Source organism: Pelophylax lessonae (genome assembly GCF_965119305.1).
Source record: "Pelophylax lessonae genome assembly, chromosome: 2".
Lineage (NCBI taxonomy): Eukaryota > Metazoa > Chordata > Amphibia > Anura > Ranidae > Pelophylax > Pelophylax lessonae.
In genome coordinates, this window is record NC_138769.1 from 16,884,141 (window position 1) to 16,904,230 (window position 20,090).

Genomic DNA, 20,090 nt, shown 5'->3' on the forward strand with positions numbered 1-20,090 from the left:
TCCATGCACCGGTAATCCGGGTAGTCAGGAACCATCAGACATCGGTCCTGCCGTGGTGCCAAATGTCGCTTCCTGAGAATGGAGGTATGCCGAGGCGTCCGCCAGAGGGTGTGGGAGCTTCCTGCTAGTCAGCGTGGGTTTGGCGCCAAGCAGCCGACGGACGTTGGAGCGGTCCGTAACTTCTGCGTGAAGATCAGGGTGGGTGGCGGGAGGAGTCAGTGGCGTAGCAGCGTGTGACGTCGACGCGTTTCGCAGCACGCTTCTTCAGGACAGAAGGTCTCTCTACATTTCTAGTGGCAGATTTTCATTCATTAACCTCACACAGTGTTTAGATGGGGTGGTGGGTGGGGTTTCAGTAAGGCGTATGCAGTGGTTTTATGAGACAGGACCCCTTTACATGATTTTATCCTTATGTCAATGAGCACACCTTCTATCATGTATTTTTGATGTTTGATGGTTTTCATATGTTTAATTTTTTGCCTCAATAAAGTACGGAATTTTATATACACCAAAGCCTTGTTGGAGCCATTTTTGCAACTTCTTCTTTCTTTTTACTTCACTCTCTGCTGAAGTCACAGATGTCAGTCCAGGCACCGCGTCATCACCACAATGGAAGTTGGGATCCGCCAGGTGCCTGGACCAACACCCGGCTCAGGCTCTCAGAAAGCCGCTGAGAGCCTGAGCCGGCTGCACCCTGCCCCTCCACAGCCCAGCACTCCAATGAGCGAGGAGGGAGCAGAGAGTGGTGACTGACAGTCAGCAGCGCTCTGCTCGGGGAGATGTCAGAACTGAGTGATCGGTGGTGTTCGATCGCTCGGTCCTCAGTGCAGAGGCGCCAGGGGACAGATGCAGCATCGGACTGATACTGCATCCACATAGGTAAGTATAATTCTCAAAAAAACAAAGCCATGCTTCTCTTTTAAAACCACCATTGTCAAGGTGAGACTTGCCTAGAGTGCCACTTACAACTACTGTCCTATATAAGGATGCCCACTCTGGCGAGATTAAAAAATACACATTCTGCATAAGCACAGTGTCTGTACAGGCGGTCCCTGGGCTACAAACATCTGACTTACAAAAGACTCCTACTTACAAATGGAGGGATACAACAGGAAGGAAGGAGAAATCTCCCCCTAGGGAGGAAAATCCACTCCTGTAAGAGTTCTCATGGGGAAAAGGTGTCTCCGCTGAAGCTTTATCACCAATCCTTGTTTCCACAACAACCCAAAATTTTCAAAATCCAGTTGTCATAGGAACATAAAGTGAGGTGAAATCTTCTGACCAGGGGTACAGACAGCAAAATAAATGTTACAGGAGTGTTAACCCTTCTCTATGCTATCCAAAAAACGTAAAGATTATTATTTTAGCTGGAGCTACACTTAAAAAACGTACCTGTTCCGACTTACAAACAAATTGGACTTAAAGCGGTGTTCCAGCCTCCCCGTCCAAAAATTAAAAGTCAGCAGCTACACACACTGTACACACACTGTACACATACTGTAGCAGCTGACTTTTAATATTACAACACTTACCTCTCCTGGAGTCTGTGATGTTGGCACTGCAGCCGGTGTTTCCATCGGCTGTCGGGTGCTGCCGCCGCCATTGCCGGTGGGGAAATCCAGCAGTGAAGCCTTGCGGCTTCACTGCCGGGTCCCTCTTGCGCATGCGCAAAGCACGCTGCGCATTTGCATTGGCTTGGTGGCGGGGGAAGGAGGAGGGGGACAGCGCTGCCGACTCCCAGAAGTGGGGAAGGATACCTGTCAAAAACAGGTACCCATTCCCCCCCTCCCCCCTGTGGCACCGGAGGGGGGGGGGGGAGGAAGCAAATGAGCAGGAGTTTCACTTTTGGGTTGAACTCCGCTTTAAGAACAAACCTACATACCCCATCTTGTTTGTAACCCGTTGACCGCCTGTAATGCAAAGTTCCATTTCCAATGTAGTCAGTTCAACTTCATGGAAAACAAAAACTAAAAAAAGAAAACACGCATACTCTCTCTCTCACTTCCCCTGGAAGCTACATAAAAGTTGATTTTAGGAGGTGAGTGGAGGGGAAGAGGAGCTAGCCCTGCACTGACAGCAGTTAGACACGCCCAGAAGAGGAGAGGGATATGACACGCAAGGTGTAAGAGGGCTGGCAATTTCCAAAGGCACATAGCAAGTGATGAAAAAACAATTTTGGGGTAAAAAAAAAAAATCTGTGCTTTAACCTGCAATTTTTTTTAAGATTGCTGACAGGGTCTCTGTAATGAAGGTAGAAAAACCTGGAGAAGCCTGCTGTGCAGGAGTGACACCTCGATCTTGTGGATAGAGGGGTGGAGAAACAAAAGGCTACTGCAAAATACAAGGACTCTACTGCCAAGCCAGGTCATAGCTGGCCCTCAATCTGTCTATCCAAAGATATGGAATTGGACCCTGAAGACCGGCACTTACCGGTTCTCGCTCCTTTTCTTTCTCCAGCTTCTCAATTTCTTCTGTCAACCTCAGAGCCTCCGTCTGCAGCGACTCCAGGTGAGACTCGTCCACAGCATACAGCTCCTCTGCAGAAGATACAGCCGCCAGTTAGAAGGCCATAAGCACAGTTTAAAAATCCAATATTGAGGCGGCATTCATACCCGAGTGAAATGTTTTTTGACTAATTTGAGTGTTTTGTTGCTAGTTTTTAAAGCGTTTGAGAGTTGGCTTTTTTTTATTTTTATTCATCAATAGAGAATAATATCTGCTTCATCATTTGTTGCTATGTTATTCAGCAGTGACCCGGCCCCGCCCTCTCTCTTTCTTGATTGACTGACTGATTGACAGCAGCGGGAGCCAATCACGCCACGCTGCTGTCTCAGCCAATGAGGCGGGGAGTCCCGGGCAGCGCAGAAACACCTGCAACATCGCTGGATAGAGATGGGGCTCAGGAAAGTATTAGGGGGGCTGCTGCACACAGAAGGTTTTTTTTTTATCTTAATGCATAGAATGCATTAAGATAAAAAGAAACCTTCTGCCCTTACAACCCCTTTAGGGTTCATTTATTTTACTATTTGTTAGGGGTTACATTTTGCTTATTTTTGGGGTAGGGGGTTTAGGTGTTAATTTAATTTATTGATTTACGATTATTTATTAAATGTATTATTTAAATTATTGTATTTGAGCAGAAAACTGTTCAAAAATGCGTGTTTATTCAGTGTTCATTTTGACGTCAAATTTCCATGAAATTTCTCTACAATTTCCAAGCTCACATTATACTCCTGGAGTAAAAATCTAACATCATGTAGTGGGGGGTGGGGAAGTAAATGGAAATGAGGGAGTGCACAGGGCAGAGAAATGTATGGCCTGAGGGGGCTATTATTGTACAATGAGCTAAACGCTGCTACATTGCTGGGAGGGGGAAGACACTCACCAAGCACTGCTACATTGCTGGGAGGAGAGACACTCGCCAAGCACTGCTACATTGCTGGGAGGGGAGACACTCACCAAGCATTGCTACATTGCTGGGAGGGGAGACACTCACCCAAGCACTGCTACATTGCTGGGAGGGGAGACACTCACCCAAGCACTGCTACATTGCTGGGAGGGGAGACACTCACCCAAGCACTGCTACATTGCTGGGAGGGGAAACACTCACTAAGCACTGCTACATTGCTGGGAGGGGAGACACTCACCAAGCACTGCTACATTGCTGGGAGGGGAGACACTCACCAAGCACTGCTATATTGCTGGGAGGGGAGACACTCACCCAAGCACTGCTACATTGCTGGGAGGGGAGACACTCACCAAGCACTGCTATATTGCTGGGAGGAGAGACACTCACTAAGCAGTGCTACATTGCTGGGAGGAGAGACACTCACCAAGCACTGCTATATTGCTGGAAGGGGAGACACTCACCAAGCACTGCTACATTGCTGGGAGGGAAGACACTCACCAAGCACTACTACATTGCTGGGAGGAGAGACACTCACCAAGCACTACTACATTGCTGGGAGGAGAGACACTCACCACGCACTGCTACATTGATGGGAGGGAAGACACTCACCACGCACTGCTACATTGCTGGGAGGGGAGACACTCACCACATGGTTTGCAGGTCATTGTTCAGGATTTTTTCTTCCTGAGCGTTTTGGAACTCCAGCTACGATACACTGGGGTGTAAATGGGGCCTTAGGGACATCAGCTAGTGGACAGACTGAGATTAGAAGAAAGGCTCGGGAACAACACTTACTGAGTTTGGTGCACACCTCCATGTCCGCTTCTTCATATGTGTCCCTACCCTCCATAAACTGGTCGTAGCACTTCACAGTGTAGTCCAGGAACACCTACATCCACACAAAAGAAGAAGATTACAGGCCTGACAAGGGATAGGTTAGCACCCTTTATTTCAACAAAGAAAATTCCAATAAGAGGATATGTGCATTTAACGTATTTTAGGCAGGTTTGTACCTGTATAATCAACCCTTGTGTAGACATCCAAGAGCACGGAAACTGCTGCAGGGTGCCGCCATCTTGGATGTGATGTCAGCAGCCTTAGCGATCACTCAAGTGACTCTCCATAGTGTTTTTCTTTGCACCTCCCCCAGAAGTTACATAAAATGTTATATAGGGAGGTGAGGACTGGAGGAGCTGGGCCATACCTACCCCAGAAGAGGAGAGTGCTAGAACATGCAAGGAGGGGGTGTACTATTCCTATGCTGGAATGATCGCATTTTCCAGCAAGCTCAAAAAGTACATTGTGAGCCAATACAAAAAAAAAAACATTCTAAGTTGGTGACAGGGTCTCCTACAGCAAAGTTAATCTGGAGAAGTTGAAGCATACACCGCTGAAGATACATGAAGGAAAAATTGGACCGGTGGAGTGACCCCTCTCTGACCAAAGATATCAGGGACAGAAGGACACATGACCCATCTATGACCAGAACTATGAGAGACAGAAGGACGCATGACCCATCTATGACCAGTGATATCAGAGACAGAAGGACACATGACCCATCTATGACCAGAGATATCAGGGACAGAAGGACACATGACCCATCTATGACCAGAGATATCAGGAACAGAAGGACGCATGACCCATCTATGACCAGAGATATCAGGGACAGAAGGACGCATGACCCATCTATGACCAGAGCTATGAGAGACAGAAGGACACATGACTGCTCTAGGACCATAGATATGCAAGGCACAGGACCCTTGTATGACCATAGATATGGGATAAAAGGTACATAAGTGACCGTACCTGGTTGAAGTCAATCCCATTCTCACTCTGTGCACCCAACTGAGGCTCCTCGAACATATGATTTTCTTGCTGTATTTCCCACATCAGCTGATAAATAGAATTTAAAAAAAACACACACATTTAAAATTTCAGCAGACTTGCAAAAGAAGAGTCTTGACATACTTATCGCAGCACACCATTTACATCATGTGATCTGTGTATCTCTATAACTAATCTCAGAGATCCTAAGGTACAGAGCCACTCGGATTGACTCTGTAAACAGTGTTTGCAGTAACAAAGTACACAGACGTAATACAGCAGACCCCCAGATGACACCCCCACCTCAGTGAGAGGAAACAGATCCCATCTTGGCATCTTGAGGGACATTCGGGAGTCATAAAAAGGGGACCATTTACCTACACTAGACCCCAAGGGGTCGTCTGGTAAGTGGGCTGAAATTAGGGTGAAGGATTCCCCACTTAAGTGTGCACCTGGATGTTTACGGTCATTTTACCACTTTGACCATCACCGAGCACAAAAGCACTTTTTTTTCGGAAACCATTAAAGACTGTTACATTTGATATGCATATATAGACTATATGTTTATGCACTTGGATATGTTTAGGAGTTTAATATTCACTTAAATGCACAGTCACTTTATCCTACACTATATTATTTGAGCACTATTGGTGTGACTCATCTATATTTATATCGATTTATATATTTATTCGATTCTTAAATGATAAGAATGTTTTTATAATTTTCACTATATGGTTTTTATTGCATATATTAGGTAATTAGCACTATGCACTAATATTTGAGCGCAGTCTCCACTTTTCTTGCACTTCACTCAACTTATAGTTGTTTGGACTAGCAGCTCATACTGATTTATTTATTCATTTTTACTGATCATAAGTATTTTCCTAGGCGCGATCACGTGAGTGTATACCACTTAATAATTTTTCACTGACTGTGAAAACCTTACAATGGACCTCATGCAACTTGGATTCTGTGCCTCTCCACTCTTCCCCCAGACTCTGGTACCTTGATATCCAACATTTTCCACAGTCAGTGATGATTTAGGGAGCCATGTCATCTGCTGGTGTTGGTCCGCTGGGTTTTATCAAGTCCAAAGTCAGCGCCACCCTCAAGCAGGAAATTCTAGAGCACTTTATGCTTCCCTCTTCTGACCAGCTTTATGGAGATGCTGATTTCATTTTCCAGCAGGACTTGGCACCGCCCACACTGCCAAACCTACCAATACCTGGTCACATGATCATGATATCACTGTGCTAGATTGGCCAACAAACTCGCCTGACCTAAACCCCATAGAGAATCTGTGGGGTATTGTCAAGAGGAAGATGAGAGACATCAGACCCAACAATGCAGATGAGCTGAAGGCCGCTATCAAAGCAACCTGGGCTTCCATAACACCTCAGCAGTGCCACAGGCTGATCGCCTCCATGCCAAGCCACATTGTTGCAGTAATTCATGCAAAAGGAGCCCCGACCAAGTATTGAGTGCATACTGTACTGTACATGGACAGGCTTCTCACTAAGCCTAAATTTCTATATTAAAAATCCTTTTTTTTTTTTTTTTTGATTGTCATATAATATTCAAAATTTTCTGAGATACTGAATTTTGGGGTGTCACTAGCTGTAAGCCATAATCATCAAAATTGAAAGAAAAACGCTTGAAATATATCACTCTGTGTGTAACGCATCTATATAAAATATGAGTTTTACTTTTTTAATTGAATTACTGAAATAAATTAACTTTTTGATGTTATTCAAATTTTATGAGATGCACCTGTATGTGCGGTGACAAAAGGGTGTGCTGTAACACCTTCACATAGGCGTCACTGGGCAGCCTAGGTTTTTGTGCTGAGAGCGCACTCACTGCGTGCTCCCAGCACAGAGACTGAGCTGTTAAAGACAACTCTCGGTACCTGCTAACGATCAGTAACTGGCGTGATTGGCTCCCAATCATGTGACCACTTTGACAGCCAATCACAGTGGTCACATGATCTCCAACCCCTTGCTCTCCCTGGGCGTTCAGAACCTTTTAAAGGGATTCTAGGGAGGGTGAGAAATTCAGTATCCAGATTGAAATGTCATTACCTTAACGCAGTCTATTAGCCAGACTAGAGCCGCCACAATCTGTGGCCAAGTGTGGGGGGCTCCGACTGTGTACATGGAGCTTTTTGACAGAGGAAAGGGGTACCTAAGCAAGAGAAAGAGAAAACAAAAAGAATGTCATAAAAATCCAGACTAGCTGCTACATTTATAGGAAGGTGAGGGGTGGAGGAGCTAGACCAGCACAGACAGTATTTCGACAATCTCAGAAGTAACTTACACATTCCCAGCAGTAATAAAAGGCTAATTCTGTATTGAAGCGGAGTTCCGGCCTCAAAATCGATACTCCCGATTTTTTTTTTTTTGGTCACTTACCTTGATATTGAAGAAAATATACTCACCTTCCTTCCATTTCCTCCTTCTGTGGCCGCGGCCCGCGCCGTCTTTTCCGGCTTGCGATGACTCATGACTGATGACTCACTCACAGCTGAACGTCATCGCTCCCAGAAGTCAATGCGCCTGCACCGGCCCCGCTCATAACTTCCGGTGCAGGCTTGGCATTCCCTGCTGAACAGCTTCTGGGCATGCCCAGAAGCTGTGCAGGGATGCCGCGCCTGCACCGGAAGTGACGAGCGAGGCCGGTGCAGGCCATTCTGGGACCCCCGACGTCACAAAAGAGGCAGCAGAAGAGGACGCGCTGGCTTCAGCTGCCCACACCTGAGATGGCAGCTCTGGAGAATACATTTTCAAGGTAAGTATTTCTTCTAAAAGGTAAGTGCGACCCGGGACAGTTCAGAGGCTATCCATTGTGGAATGTACTAGCCCTGACTGTCCTGGGGGTATTTTTATTAAATTTTCACCCCCGAGGCCGGAACTCCGCATTAAAGACCCTATTAGATTGTGTAGCACCCTCTAGTGTAGTAGAAGTGTATATAGTTGTAGTGTAGGTAAAATTGGGTTGAATCTGGGTCAGGGCTGAATGACTCAGGGAGGCTGGATGACTCAGACAGCACCTCTGGTAGCTCGCCCTGCTCTCTGGAACCTTGGAGAAGCTTCTTGGTGCACAAAGCAAGATCCGTAAAGACATGGATGAGTGAGTTTGGGGTGGAGGAATTTGACTGGTCTGCACAGAGTCTTGACCTCAACCCAATAGAACACCTTTGGAATGAATTAGAGCGGAGACTTCTCGTCCAACATCAGTGCCTGACCTCACAAATGCACTTCTGGAGAATGGTCAAACATTCCCATAGACACACTCCTAAACCTTGTGGACAGCCTTCCCAGAAGAGTTGATGCTGTTATAGCTGCAAAGGGTGGGCCAACTCAATACTCAACCCTACAGACTAAGACTGGGATATCATTAAAGTTCATGTGTGTGTAAAGGCAGGCGTCCCAATACTTTTGGTAATATAGTGTATTATACAGCAGGGGTCCTTTTCTATTGCAATCAGTAGTCTTGAATCTGTCCACTGCCACCCCTCACCAGGTACCATTCTAAAGCAGTGTTTCTCAACCTTTTTTCAGCCAAGGAACCCTTTAAAAATTATGGACAGTCTCAAGGCGCCCCATTCTAAAATGTAAAAACTATACCAATAGTCGTCCGTAATGCAGCAACATCCACAAGTCCAAGTAGGACACCCAAAGTTAGAGGTAATTTATTCTTCCAAAGCAAATACACTTTTGTAAACTGGTACTGACTAGTATGCCAATGTTTCTCTTCTCCCTCAGTTTTTCTCCATCATTCAGCTAATGTGAGGGGCAGGGGTGGGTCAAACAAGGAAGACTGACATCCTCCTTATCAAATGATTATGCCAATGGTCTTTAGGACACCGGCAGCTAGAAGGTTGTAATTGTGCACATTGAAAACCTTTTTTTGAAAACAATTTCTGGGCAATTGTTAGCCATTTTGCCAAGAAACCCCTGAAGAAACCTCAAGGCACCCCAGGGTGCCTGGGCACACTGTTTGAAAAAGGCTGTTCTAAAGCACTAAGCACTGCAATGAACAGAAAGTCCGCACCACTGTATAGAACAGATGTTGGCATTCCTAGAAATTATTGCCTCCTAGTGGTAGATTGAGGTATAACCATTTCAGCACAGTACCGCCTTCTAAAGACACATTTTTCACAGGTCTCATTCCATTGCATCTCCTAATATAAGAGGATTATTCCTCATTTAAGAGCAGTGGGAGGAGCCATGGAAACCATTACTATATTCCCCAAAAGCACATCCAGAACTAGAACTGTATATTGCAAATATAAAACCATTTATTCCAGATTGCATACAGCCATTTCAGGCTTTGTGGTCATCATCAGTGCAGTGTATGGAAACCATGACTTCTTTGGAGTAGGACTTGGGACTCAACAAGTCAGTGTGACTATATTGGTGAGAAGGAACTAAAGCAACCAAAAAGCCCCCCCAACCATATCAGTGCAGATAACAGTAAAGCCTTCCAAAGAACAGAAGGTATTCCCACGCCTTCCAAAGAACAGAAGGTATTCCATCGCATATCCCAAAATTAAGCCAATTATTCCTCATTTTAGGACAGTGGGCGGAGCTCAGGACTCAAGGCTTTCTCCCTGTTAGCATGTCATGTCGGAGGAGACGCACTCACCCCAGGTCTTTGAATATGCGGGGGATCTCCTCCTCAAACTTGGAGCTCGGGAGTTCATAGTTCGGGCAGATGAAGCTGTAGATGAAGGCGAAGATCTTCAGAAAGTCCTTGGTAGAAGGACCCTGGAGTGATTTCACGGTGAGGGTCTGGGAGTAGCTGTTCTCATTCAGAAACTGCGGGGAGAAGCAGAGAGGACTCCGAGTGAAACAGACAAAAATAAGCTGGTTTGTTTGTTTTTTTTATTTATTCTACTCTTTTTTTTTAATTCTTTTTTGACAGTTTTTTTTAATGCAATAAAAGGACAAAAACAGAACACCATGTCTTTGGGGAATCCCCCATAATCTGCTTATATTTTGACTTTCCTGGTCCCCCCCCAAAAAAAATATCTATTTTAATTACATTCCTTATTTTAGACACAGTGATATCATCACTAGGTCTGTTCTCTGTGCAAACCAGGCAGATAATGGCTGGTGGGAGGGGCCAGCAGAGAGCTGTATATGGGTTCCTAAAGACATCACAGGACCCTGCCTCAGTACTCCTCTAAAAATCCTTTAGCACTGATGCAAGCAGTGGACAGGCTCTTGAGAGGGAAATGCCCAATTTACCAAAAGCCGTGATCACATTATGCTTGAGTCCCGAGTCTTCTCCTGTTTAAAGCAGGCGGGGTCTGTCTTTATGGTCCACATCGCTGTTTGCATGACATGGAAACTTACCTTTGGATGACCAGTGGTGGGATCCATAAGGGGAGTGACATCAGTGCAAGGGGAGTGAAATCAGTGCACTCTGTTGAAGCTGATCAAGCACAAACAAGCCGGCATTTCGACAGCTTTGAACCCGGAAGTGCTCAGAGCCGAGTGCTTCTGTGTTCACACTACCGAGCTGAAAACATTGCACAGAACTCCCACTACTCTCCATCCAACACCCGTCATGGAGGTCCTGAGCTACCTACTGTACAGCGGTGCCAGTACAAAAGTTAAAGTGGTGTTCCAGCCTCCCCCTCCAAAAATTAAAAGTCAGCAGCTACACTTACCTGTCCTGGAGTCCAGCGATGTCGGCACTGCAGCCGATGTTTCCATCGACTGTCAGGTGCTGTTGCCGCCATTGCCGGTAAGGGAACCCAGCAGTGAAGCCTTGCGGCTTCATGGGCGGGTCCCTGCTGCGCATGCGCGAAGCACGCTGCACATTTGAATTGGCTTGGCGGGCCGGCGGAGAAAGGAGGAGGGGGCCAAACTTCCAAGGGACAGAGCTGCGACGCCGTCTTCCGAAAGTGGGGAAGGGTACCTGTCAAACACATGTCCCCCCTCCCCCCTAAAAGGTGCCAAGTATGGCACCGGAGGGGGGGGGGGGAGGCAAATGAGCGCAAGTTCCACTTTTGAGTGGAACTACACTTTAAGAAGGCAGGGCTCTATGATCCCATCTATTACAACACTGTACTGTACATTCTACCCTCAGGCTCAACTCAACACAAAGACAAGGCGTACCTCACACAGCTGACGAATGCACTGCTGGATGAAGGATTTGTCATGGAGGGGTCTGGGGTCCTTGATTTTCTCTGACCCTCCGAAGGCCCCATACTGGCTGTTCCTGGTTCCACTGGCCCTGGAGAAATAGGACACGGTCAATCAAAATGGTCACAAAACATTGGTCCTTGCCTGAGTCCCCCACCTGCCCCTCTCTACATGTTGGTACTATTCCATGTAACATCACCACCAGGCATGGAAGTTCTTACATTGGCAGCTGCTGGCAGTGGGCAGAACGGTGGCTTAGTGATTAGCACAACTGGAATAAAGCACCAGGGTCCTCGGCTCAAATCCCAACCAGGACACTGCCTGCATGGAGTTTGCATGTTCTCCATGTGCTTGTATGGGTTCCTCCCACACTCCAAAGACATGCTGGGAGGTTAACTGCCTTCTGTTTAAATTTGTCCAAGTGTATGTGAGATACAGAGCATCTGAAAATTATTCACAGAGCTTCATTTTTTTCCACATTATGTTACAGCCTTATTCCAAAATGGATCAATTATTTTCTTCAAAATTCTACAAACAATCCCCCATAATGACAACGTGAAAAGTTTGTTTGAAATCTTTGAAAATGAATTAACCACTTAAGCCCCGGAAGAATTTACCCCCTTCCTGACCAGGGGGTTTTTTGGGATTTTTTACTGCGTGACTTTAACGGACAATTGCGCGGTCGTGCGACGCTGTACCTAAACGAATTTGACGTTCTTTTTTTCCCCACAAACAGAGCTTTCTTTTGGTGGTATTTGATCACCTGTGTGATTTTTACTTTTTGTGCTATAAACAAAAAAAGAGCGTAAATTTTGCAAAAATAACAATATTTTTCACATTTTTTATATGAAATTCCCCCAAAAAAAATGTAAAAATCAAAATTTTTTAACATTTTTGGCCAATTTGTTTTCTGCTACAAATGTTTGGTAAAAGAAAAAAAAAAAATCGCAAAAAGCGTATTTTGATTGGTTTGCGCAAAAGTTATTGCGTTTACTAACTACGGGAAAGATTTCTGTCATTTTTGGTGTTTTTTTTTAAGGAGTAATGGCGGCGATCTGCGATTTTTTTGCGGTACTGCGACATTGCAGCGGACAGATCGGACCCTTGCTTGACATTTTTGACACTTTTGGGGTTACCAGTGACATTACTGCAGTAATCAGTGCTATACATATGCACTGTTACTGCAAAATGACACTGGCAGGGAAGGGGTTAACTTTATTGGGGAGGGAGGGGTTAAGTGTGTCCCTAGGGGCGTGCTTTTTACTGTGATTGGCTGTGGCTACTAGTGTAGGAACAATGATCAACGGTCCTACATAGTAGAACCGTATGATCACTGTTTCTACACAGGGGAGAATGACAGCTTGTTTACATAAGCCGCCTGACTTTCTACCTCTGCACCGGCGATCAGCGAGTGACCGGCGGACATCGGGTCCGCCGGTCACACGCACTGACTTCCCTGTGAACGAGCCGCGGCGGGCGCGCGCTCGCCCGCTATTGGCTCACTAGGAAGTGACAGGCAAGTGACGTAGATCTACGTCACTTTGCCTGACCGGGGCTGACCGCCGCAGTAAATAGTCGTGCAGCGGTCGGCAACCGGTTAAAAACAAATAATGAAAAAAAAAATTCCATGTACACAAGTATCACAGCCTTTGCCATGACACTTAAAATTGAGCTCAGGTGCCTCCTGTTTCCACTGATCATCCTTGAGATGTTTCTACAACTTGGAGTCCCCAAAATAAATTAAGAGTCAGCAGCTACAAATACTGTAACTACTGACTTTTAGGCTGGGTTCACACAATTCGCATGACAGGAGAGTGTGACCGACTCTAGATGGAGCCGGTTCACACAGCTCCGGGGCGGTCCGCATTGGAAAAGGGTCCTGTGTGTCTTCGGCTCTGTTTCAGGTGCAAACTCAGGCAAAAATTCGGACCGGATTTGCACCTGAAACAGTGAACAGGGAGGCACGGGACCCCCTGCTGTGACCTGTGGCCGCATCATTGTGAACCCAGTGCTAAAATAAGGACACTTACCTGTACAGATTATTTGGTCTGCTTGTGGTTCAGGCACCAGCATTTTAACTAAGGGAAACTGGCAGTGAAGCCCTGTGGCTTCACAGCTGGCTACCCACCGCGCATGCATGAGCCGCATTGCGCTTTATGAACGGTCCCACAGGTTGCGGGGCAAGAAGGGAGGGCTGAACTTCCACTAAGATCGCCACAGCGACATGACCTAAAGTGGAAGCGGGTACCTGTCAAACCCAGATACCTTCTCCCCCCTCCCCCCCAAAAAAAGGGTCAATGATTAAAATGAGGGGGGGGGGGGCAGATGCACTCAAACAGAAGTTCCCTTTCTAGGTGAAGCTCCACTTTAACCACTTTACCACCGGAGGATTTTGCTGTCTTACGTCCAGGCCACTTTTTGCGATTCTGCACTGTGCGAATTTAACTGAAAATTGCGCGGTTATGCGACGCCGTACCCAAACAAAATTTACGTCCATTTTTTCCCACAAACAGAGCTTTCTTTTGGTGGTATTTGATCACCTCTGCGATTTTCGCTTTTTGCAATATTAATTAAAAAAAGCGACAATTTTGAAAAAATAACAATATTTTTCTACTTTGACAGTTAAAAAATATCCAATATATTCAATTTTTGTCATATATTTAGGCCAAAACGTATTTAGCTACATGTCTATGACAAAAAAATTCTCAATGAGCGTATTTTTAACCGCTTTATGACCAGAAGATTTTACCCCCTTCCTGACCAGGCCATATTTTGCGATTCGGCACTGCGTTACTTTAATGGACAATTGCGCGGTTGTGCGATTCTGTACCCAAATTAAATTTATGTCATTTTTCCCCCCACAAACAGAGCTTTCTTTTGGTGGTATTTGATCACCTGTGCGATTTTTACTTTTTGCGCTATAAACAAAAAAATAGCGACAATTTTGAAAAAATAACAATATATTTCACATTTTTTTTATATGAAATTCCCCTCCCAAAAAAATGTAAAAATCTAAATTTTTTATCATTTTAGGCCAATTTGTTTTCTGCTACATATTTTTGGTAAAAAAAAAAAAAAAAAATCGCAATAAGCGTATTTTGATTGGTTTGCGCAAAAGTTATTGCGTTTACTAAGAGAAAGATTTCTGTCATTTTTTTTATGGCGGACAGATTTCTGTCATAATTTGAGTAATGGCGGCGATCTGCGATTTTTTTTGCGGGACTGCGACATTGCGGCGGACAGATCGGACCCTTGACTAACATTTTTGACCCTTTTGGGGGTACCAGTGACCAGTGAACCCTGCAATCTGACCCTGCCTGTCACTTAGGAGATCCGCCCGCTTTGTTTACACAAGCGGGCGGATCTCCAGACTCGATTCCCCGACGTTCGGGGAAGAGCGGCGGTGATCACTGCCGCTCCTCCCCTGGCCCGACTCCCGCTGTGACTGAATACAGCGGGAGTGAGCCTCCGGCGGCGCACGCGCGCCGCCGAGAGAGGGGAATGTCTGGTGACGTAGGTCTACTTCGCCAGACGATAACGAACCACTTTGCCGCAGTACAGTCAACGTGACTGGTTGGCAAGTGGTTAAACTGTTTGTTACCTTAACACTTCATATTTCTGATATATGGCTGCTGTACCATCTACTTGTATGAGAACTTCTCTTTGTATGGCTTCCTTTGTGTGAAATCCCTGGTGTTCCTGCCAGTCCCTCTGCTTTCCTATTAATAACTGACCACACTAAACAGGAGAGCACACTGCAACCAGTTCTCTAGCTGTGCTGGGAACTCAGCCTGCTCTCCTCCAATGATTATGCTTGTCCTGACCTGCCCCCCGATGCACAGCCATTCACTGGGAAGCTCAGTGTGCTGCCGCTTCTCCTCTCCCCAGCTCTTACGCAGACAAGACCTGAGAAAATGTGAACACTTATAAAAAAAGGGGTGGCCAATATTTTACGAGGTCCATTTGTAAGGACAGACCGAGCGTTTGATTTTCTGAAAGACTCAGTAGCCACCAGGCAAACCCGAATTGCCCGAACCACATCCAAAGAATGCAAAGCAATTTCCTTGGGATGCTTGGGCTTAGGGCAGAGTGAAGGCAGCACAATATCTTCATTCAGATAAAAATCAGAAACCAACTTGGGAAGAAACGACTGATTAGGTCAAAGTACCACCTTATCCCTGTGGAGGTGAGCGGCAAGACAACGCCGCCAATTCAAACACTCTGTGAGCAGAAGTGATAGCCACCAAAAAGGGGCAACCTTCTGTGAGAGTGTAAGCAGAGGAAACTCCCTAATGTTCTCAAAAGGAGATTTTTGAAGAACAGATAATACTAAATTCAGATCCCACTGAGGTAGCGGGGATCGCCTCGGAGGAGCCATATGACGCACCCCCTGAATAAAAGTGTGAATCAAGGCATGCGTAGCTAAAGGACGTTGGAAAAATACAGCCAAAGCCGGCACTTCTTTTTTGGTCTTGCTCCAGGCCACCTGTGGATTGCAGTTGACCAAGCTGTTCAGACAAAGGATCAGTTAGTGGGTTGAGACAAACCATTTACCACTGAGAGGGGTGCTTACAATGATATCGGAAATCATATTACCTGGATATTCGCCTGAATCATTATTGCTGATGTCTCCTTATACCAGGGCCGGAGTGGGACTCATTTTCAGCCCTGGAGTTTCATGACTTAGACCGGCCCACTTTAGTTCATGACTGACTATATTAAAATAATGTAATTAAAACCTCAGAATATAAGTTTGCAAAGGTTCTCTATTCTCTACAGCCTTGTAATTCATTGTATTTTTCAAAAAATATTTACAATTCAGTGCAAATTCAGTAGCCTAATGCCCCATACACATGTGCAGATTATCTGCAGACTTTTGTCTGCAGACTTACCTTTTCTATGTAGTGCAAGGGCCTGCCGGATTGCATACAAATTGAAAGTGTTTAGGTTTGACCTCATATTATATGGTTTTGGTAAGTCTGCAGACAAAATTCTGCAGATAATCTGCACGTGTGTACGGGACATAAGGCCTCTTTCACACGGCCGCTCCGGTTTTTTTGTCCGCTGTGGCACTTTTTTTTTTTTTTTTATTTTTTTTACGGACACGGATGACACTTGTGTCATCCGGTCCGTATGTCTGCATATCATCCTATCCGTTTGCGGATGATATACAGACATAATGCATGTCTATGGGGTACAGGGGGAGATAGTTAGAGGCTGTGGGCATGGTACAGGGAGAGATGGTTAGAGGCTGCGGGCACGGTACAAGGGGAGATGGTTAGAGGGTGTGGGCATGGTACAGGGGGAGATGGTCAGAGGCTGTGGGCATGGTACAGGGGGAGATGGTTAGAGGCTGTGGGCATGGTACAGGGAGAGATGGTCAGAGGCTGTGGGCATGGTACAGGGGGAGATGGTCAGAGGCTGTGGGCATGGTACAGGGAGAATGAATATAGTGAAAAAACTATCAGCGCAAGACTAAGTGAAATTCAAATGTGTATAAAATGTGCTAGAATAAATCAATATATAAATCCGGCTGCATACACAAATTAGACATAAGGCCTCTTTCACACGGCCGCTCCGGTTTTTTTGTCCGCTGTGGCACTTTTTTTTTTTTTTTTTACGGACACGGATGACACTTGTGTCATCCGGTCCGTATGTCTGCATATCATCCTATCCGTTTGCGGATGATATACAGACATAATGCATGTCTATGGGGTACAGGGGGAGATAGTTAGAGGCTGTGGGCATGGTACAGGGAGAGATGGTTAGAGGCTGCGGGCACGGTACAAGGGGAGATGGTCAGAGGCTGTGGGCATGGTACAGGGGAGATGGTCAGAGGCTGTGGGCATGGTACAAGGAGAGATGGTCAGAGGCTGTGGGCATGGTACAAGGAGAGATGGTCAGAGGCTGTGGGCATGGTACAGGGGGAGATGGTCAGAGGCTGTGGGCATGGTACAGGGAGAGATGGTCAGAGGCTGTGGGCATGGTACAGGGGGAGATGGTCAGAGGCTGTGGGCATGGTACATGGAGAGATGGTCAGAGGCTGTGGGCATGGTACAAGGAGAGATGGTCAGAGGCTGTGGGCATGGTACAAGGAGAGATGGTCAGAGGTTGTGGGCATGGTACAGGGGAGATGGTCAGAGGCTGTGGGCATGGTACAAGGAGAGATGGTCAGAGGCTGTGGGCATGGTACAGGGGGAGATGGTCAGAGGCTGTGGGCATGGTACAGGGAGAGATGGTCAGAGGCTGTGGGCATGGTACAGGGGGAGATGGTTAGAGGCTGTGGGCATGGTACAGGGAGAGATGGTCAGAGGCTGTGGGCATGGTACAAGGAGAGATGGTCAGAGGCTGTGGGCATGGTACAGGGAGAGATGGTCAGAGGCTGTGGGCATGGTACAGGGGGAGATGGTCAGAGGCTGTGGGCATGGTACAGGGAGAGATGGTCAGAGGCTGTGGGCATGGTACAGGGAGAGATGGTCAGAGGCTGTGGGCATGGTACAGGGGGAGATGGTCAGAGGCTGTGGGCATGGTACAGGGAGAGATGGTCAGAGGCTGTGGGCATGGTACAAGGAGAGATGGTCAGAGGCTGTGGGCATGGTACAAGGAGAGATGGTCAGAGGCTGTGGGCATGGTACAAGGAGAGATGGTCAGAGGCTGTGGGCATGGTACAGGGGAGATGGTCAGAGGCTGTGGGCATGGTACAAGGAGAGATGGTCAGAGGCTGTGGGCATGGTACAAGGAGAGATGGTCAGAGGCTGTGGGCATGGTACAGGGGGAGATGGTCAGAGGCTGTGGGCATGGTACAGGGAGAGATGGTCAGAGGCTGTGGGCATGGTACAGGGAGAGATGGTCAGAGGCTGTGGGCATGGTACAGGGAGAGATGGTCAGAGGCTGTGGGCATGGTACAGGGAGAGATGGTTAGAGGCTGTGGGCATGGTACAGGGGGAGATGGTCAGAGGCTGTGGGCATGGTACAGGGAGAGATGGTCAGAGGCTGTGGGCATGGTACAGGGAGAGATGGTCAGAGGCTGTGGGCATGGTACAGGGGGAGATGGTCAGAGGCTGTGGGCATGGTACAAGGAGAGATGGTCAGAGGCTGTGGGCATGGTACAGGGAGAGATGGTCAGAGGCTGTGGGCATGGTACAAGGGGAGATGGTCAGAGGCTGTGGGCATGGTACAGGGAGAGATGGTCAGAGGCTGTGGGCATGGTACAGGGGGAGATGGTTAGAGGTTGTGGGCATGGTACAGGGGGAGATGGTCAGAGGCTGTGGAGGGGTCTTACCTGGCCGTGATGAGAGGCGAGCGCCACTGCTGGGCCACTGCAGTTTTTTTCTTTCCATTTAAAAATGGCGCCCCCCCGGCGTCATTAGGTCACTGCTGGCAGAGGAGGCGGGACAGATTACTTAGCTGAGACAGGAGGCGGGGCGGAGGCGGGACGAAGTGCTTAGCTGGGAGGAGGTGGGAGGGAGAGAAGACATCCTCGGGTCTGAGAGGAGGCGGGGCGGAGGCGGGACAAACTGCTTAGCTATGAGGAGGCGGGACGGAGGTCGAGCATAACTATAATAATGCAGAGCTTGCTGATTACATTTTTTCTCTACCTCCGTCCCATCTCCTCCCAGCTAAGCAGTTTGTCCCGCCTCAGCCCCGCCTCCTCTCAGACCCGAGGATGTATTCTATCCGTGCCGCCTCCTCTCTGCTAAGCAACCAGTCCTGCCTCCTCTGTGTCAGCTGTGTTCTAAATTTTAGAACACCGGTGTCACCGGCCCTCAACCCGACCAGCCCACCGGGAATTCTCCCGGTACTCCCGATTGGCCAATCCGGGGCTGCCTTATACCGTGGACACTTACCTGATCAAGCAATGTAAGTTTATCCATTAATTTGGAGGCCACGAGATTCTGGTAAGCGGCCATTCTCCCTCTGCTTAGCGTTGGTGGTTGCACTTACCAAGGTTGAAGCATTGGTGAATACCACCTTTTCTCTTGCATGCTGCGATCTATGATGCCTTTGTTTATGGAGTCTGTTCGTTTCAATTTCTACATTCATCTATTTTACACATTTTTTGGACACTTTACGTATTTTCATTTAAGAATTTTGCACTTTAACCACTTACCGACCAGTCACGTTGACTGTACTGCGGCAAAGTGGCTTGTTCCCGTCCAGCGACGTAGACCTACGTCTCTGGACACCTACCCTTGTGGGCGGCGTGCGCTCTCGCTGTATTCAGTCACAGCGGGAGTCGGGCCAGGGGAGGAGCGGCGGTGATCAGCGCCGATCTTCCCCGATCGTCGGGGAATCGAGTCTGGAGATCCGCCCGCTTGTGTAAACAAAGCGGGCGGATCTCCTAGATGACAGATAGGGTCAGATTGCAGGGTTCAGCATAGCTGAACCTGCGATCTGTCCCTGTGTCACTCAGTCCCCTCCCCCCACACACGTTAGTAAGCACCAGGCATACATTAACCCCTCCCTCTCCAATAAAATTAACCCCTTTCCTGCCAGTGTAATTTTTACAGTAACCGTGCATATTTATAGCACTGATTACTGTAGTAATGTCACTGGTACCCCCAAAAGTGTCAAAAATGTCAGTCAAGGGTCCGATCTGTCCGCCGCAATGTCGCAGTCCCGCAAAAAAAAAAAAAAAAATCGTTAAATACTCATTACTCGTTAAAAAAGAAAAAAACACCAAAAATGACAGAAATCTTTCC

The 20,090-nt window shown here is 47.1% G+C and overlaps 1 protein-coding gene across 1 annotated transcript in view; it reads right to left on the reverse strand.

Annotated features, from left to right (window-relative positions):
- LOC309545961 (kinetochore protein NDC80 homolog) overlaps positions 1 to 20,090 on the reverse strand; it is a 52,236-nt gene that overhangs the window by 22,970 nt on the left and 9,176 nt on the right. The window contains exons 3-8 of the mRNA XM_082245417.1: positions 11,362 to 11,479; positions 9,881 to 10,053; positions 7,315 to 7,417; positions 5,216 to 5,302; positions 4,205 to 4,298; positions 2,431 to 2,537 (exon numbers count right to left, since the gene is read on the reverse strand). Coding sequence (XP_082101543.1) covers positions 2,431 to 2,537; positions 4,205 to 4,298; positions 5,216 to 5,302; positions 7,315 to 7,417; positions 9,881 to 10,053; positions 11,362 to 11,479 — 682 coding nt within the window. The remainder of the gene's footprint in view (positions 1 to 2,430; positions 2,538 to 4,204; positions 4,299 to 5,215; positions 5,303 to 7,314; positions 7,418 to 9,880; positions 10,054 to 11,361; positions 11,480 to 20,090) is intronic.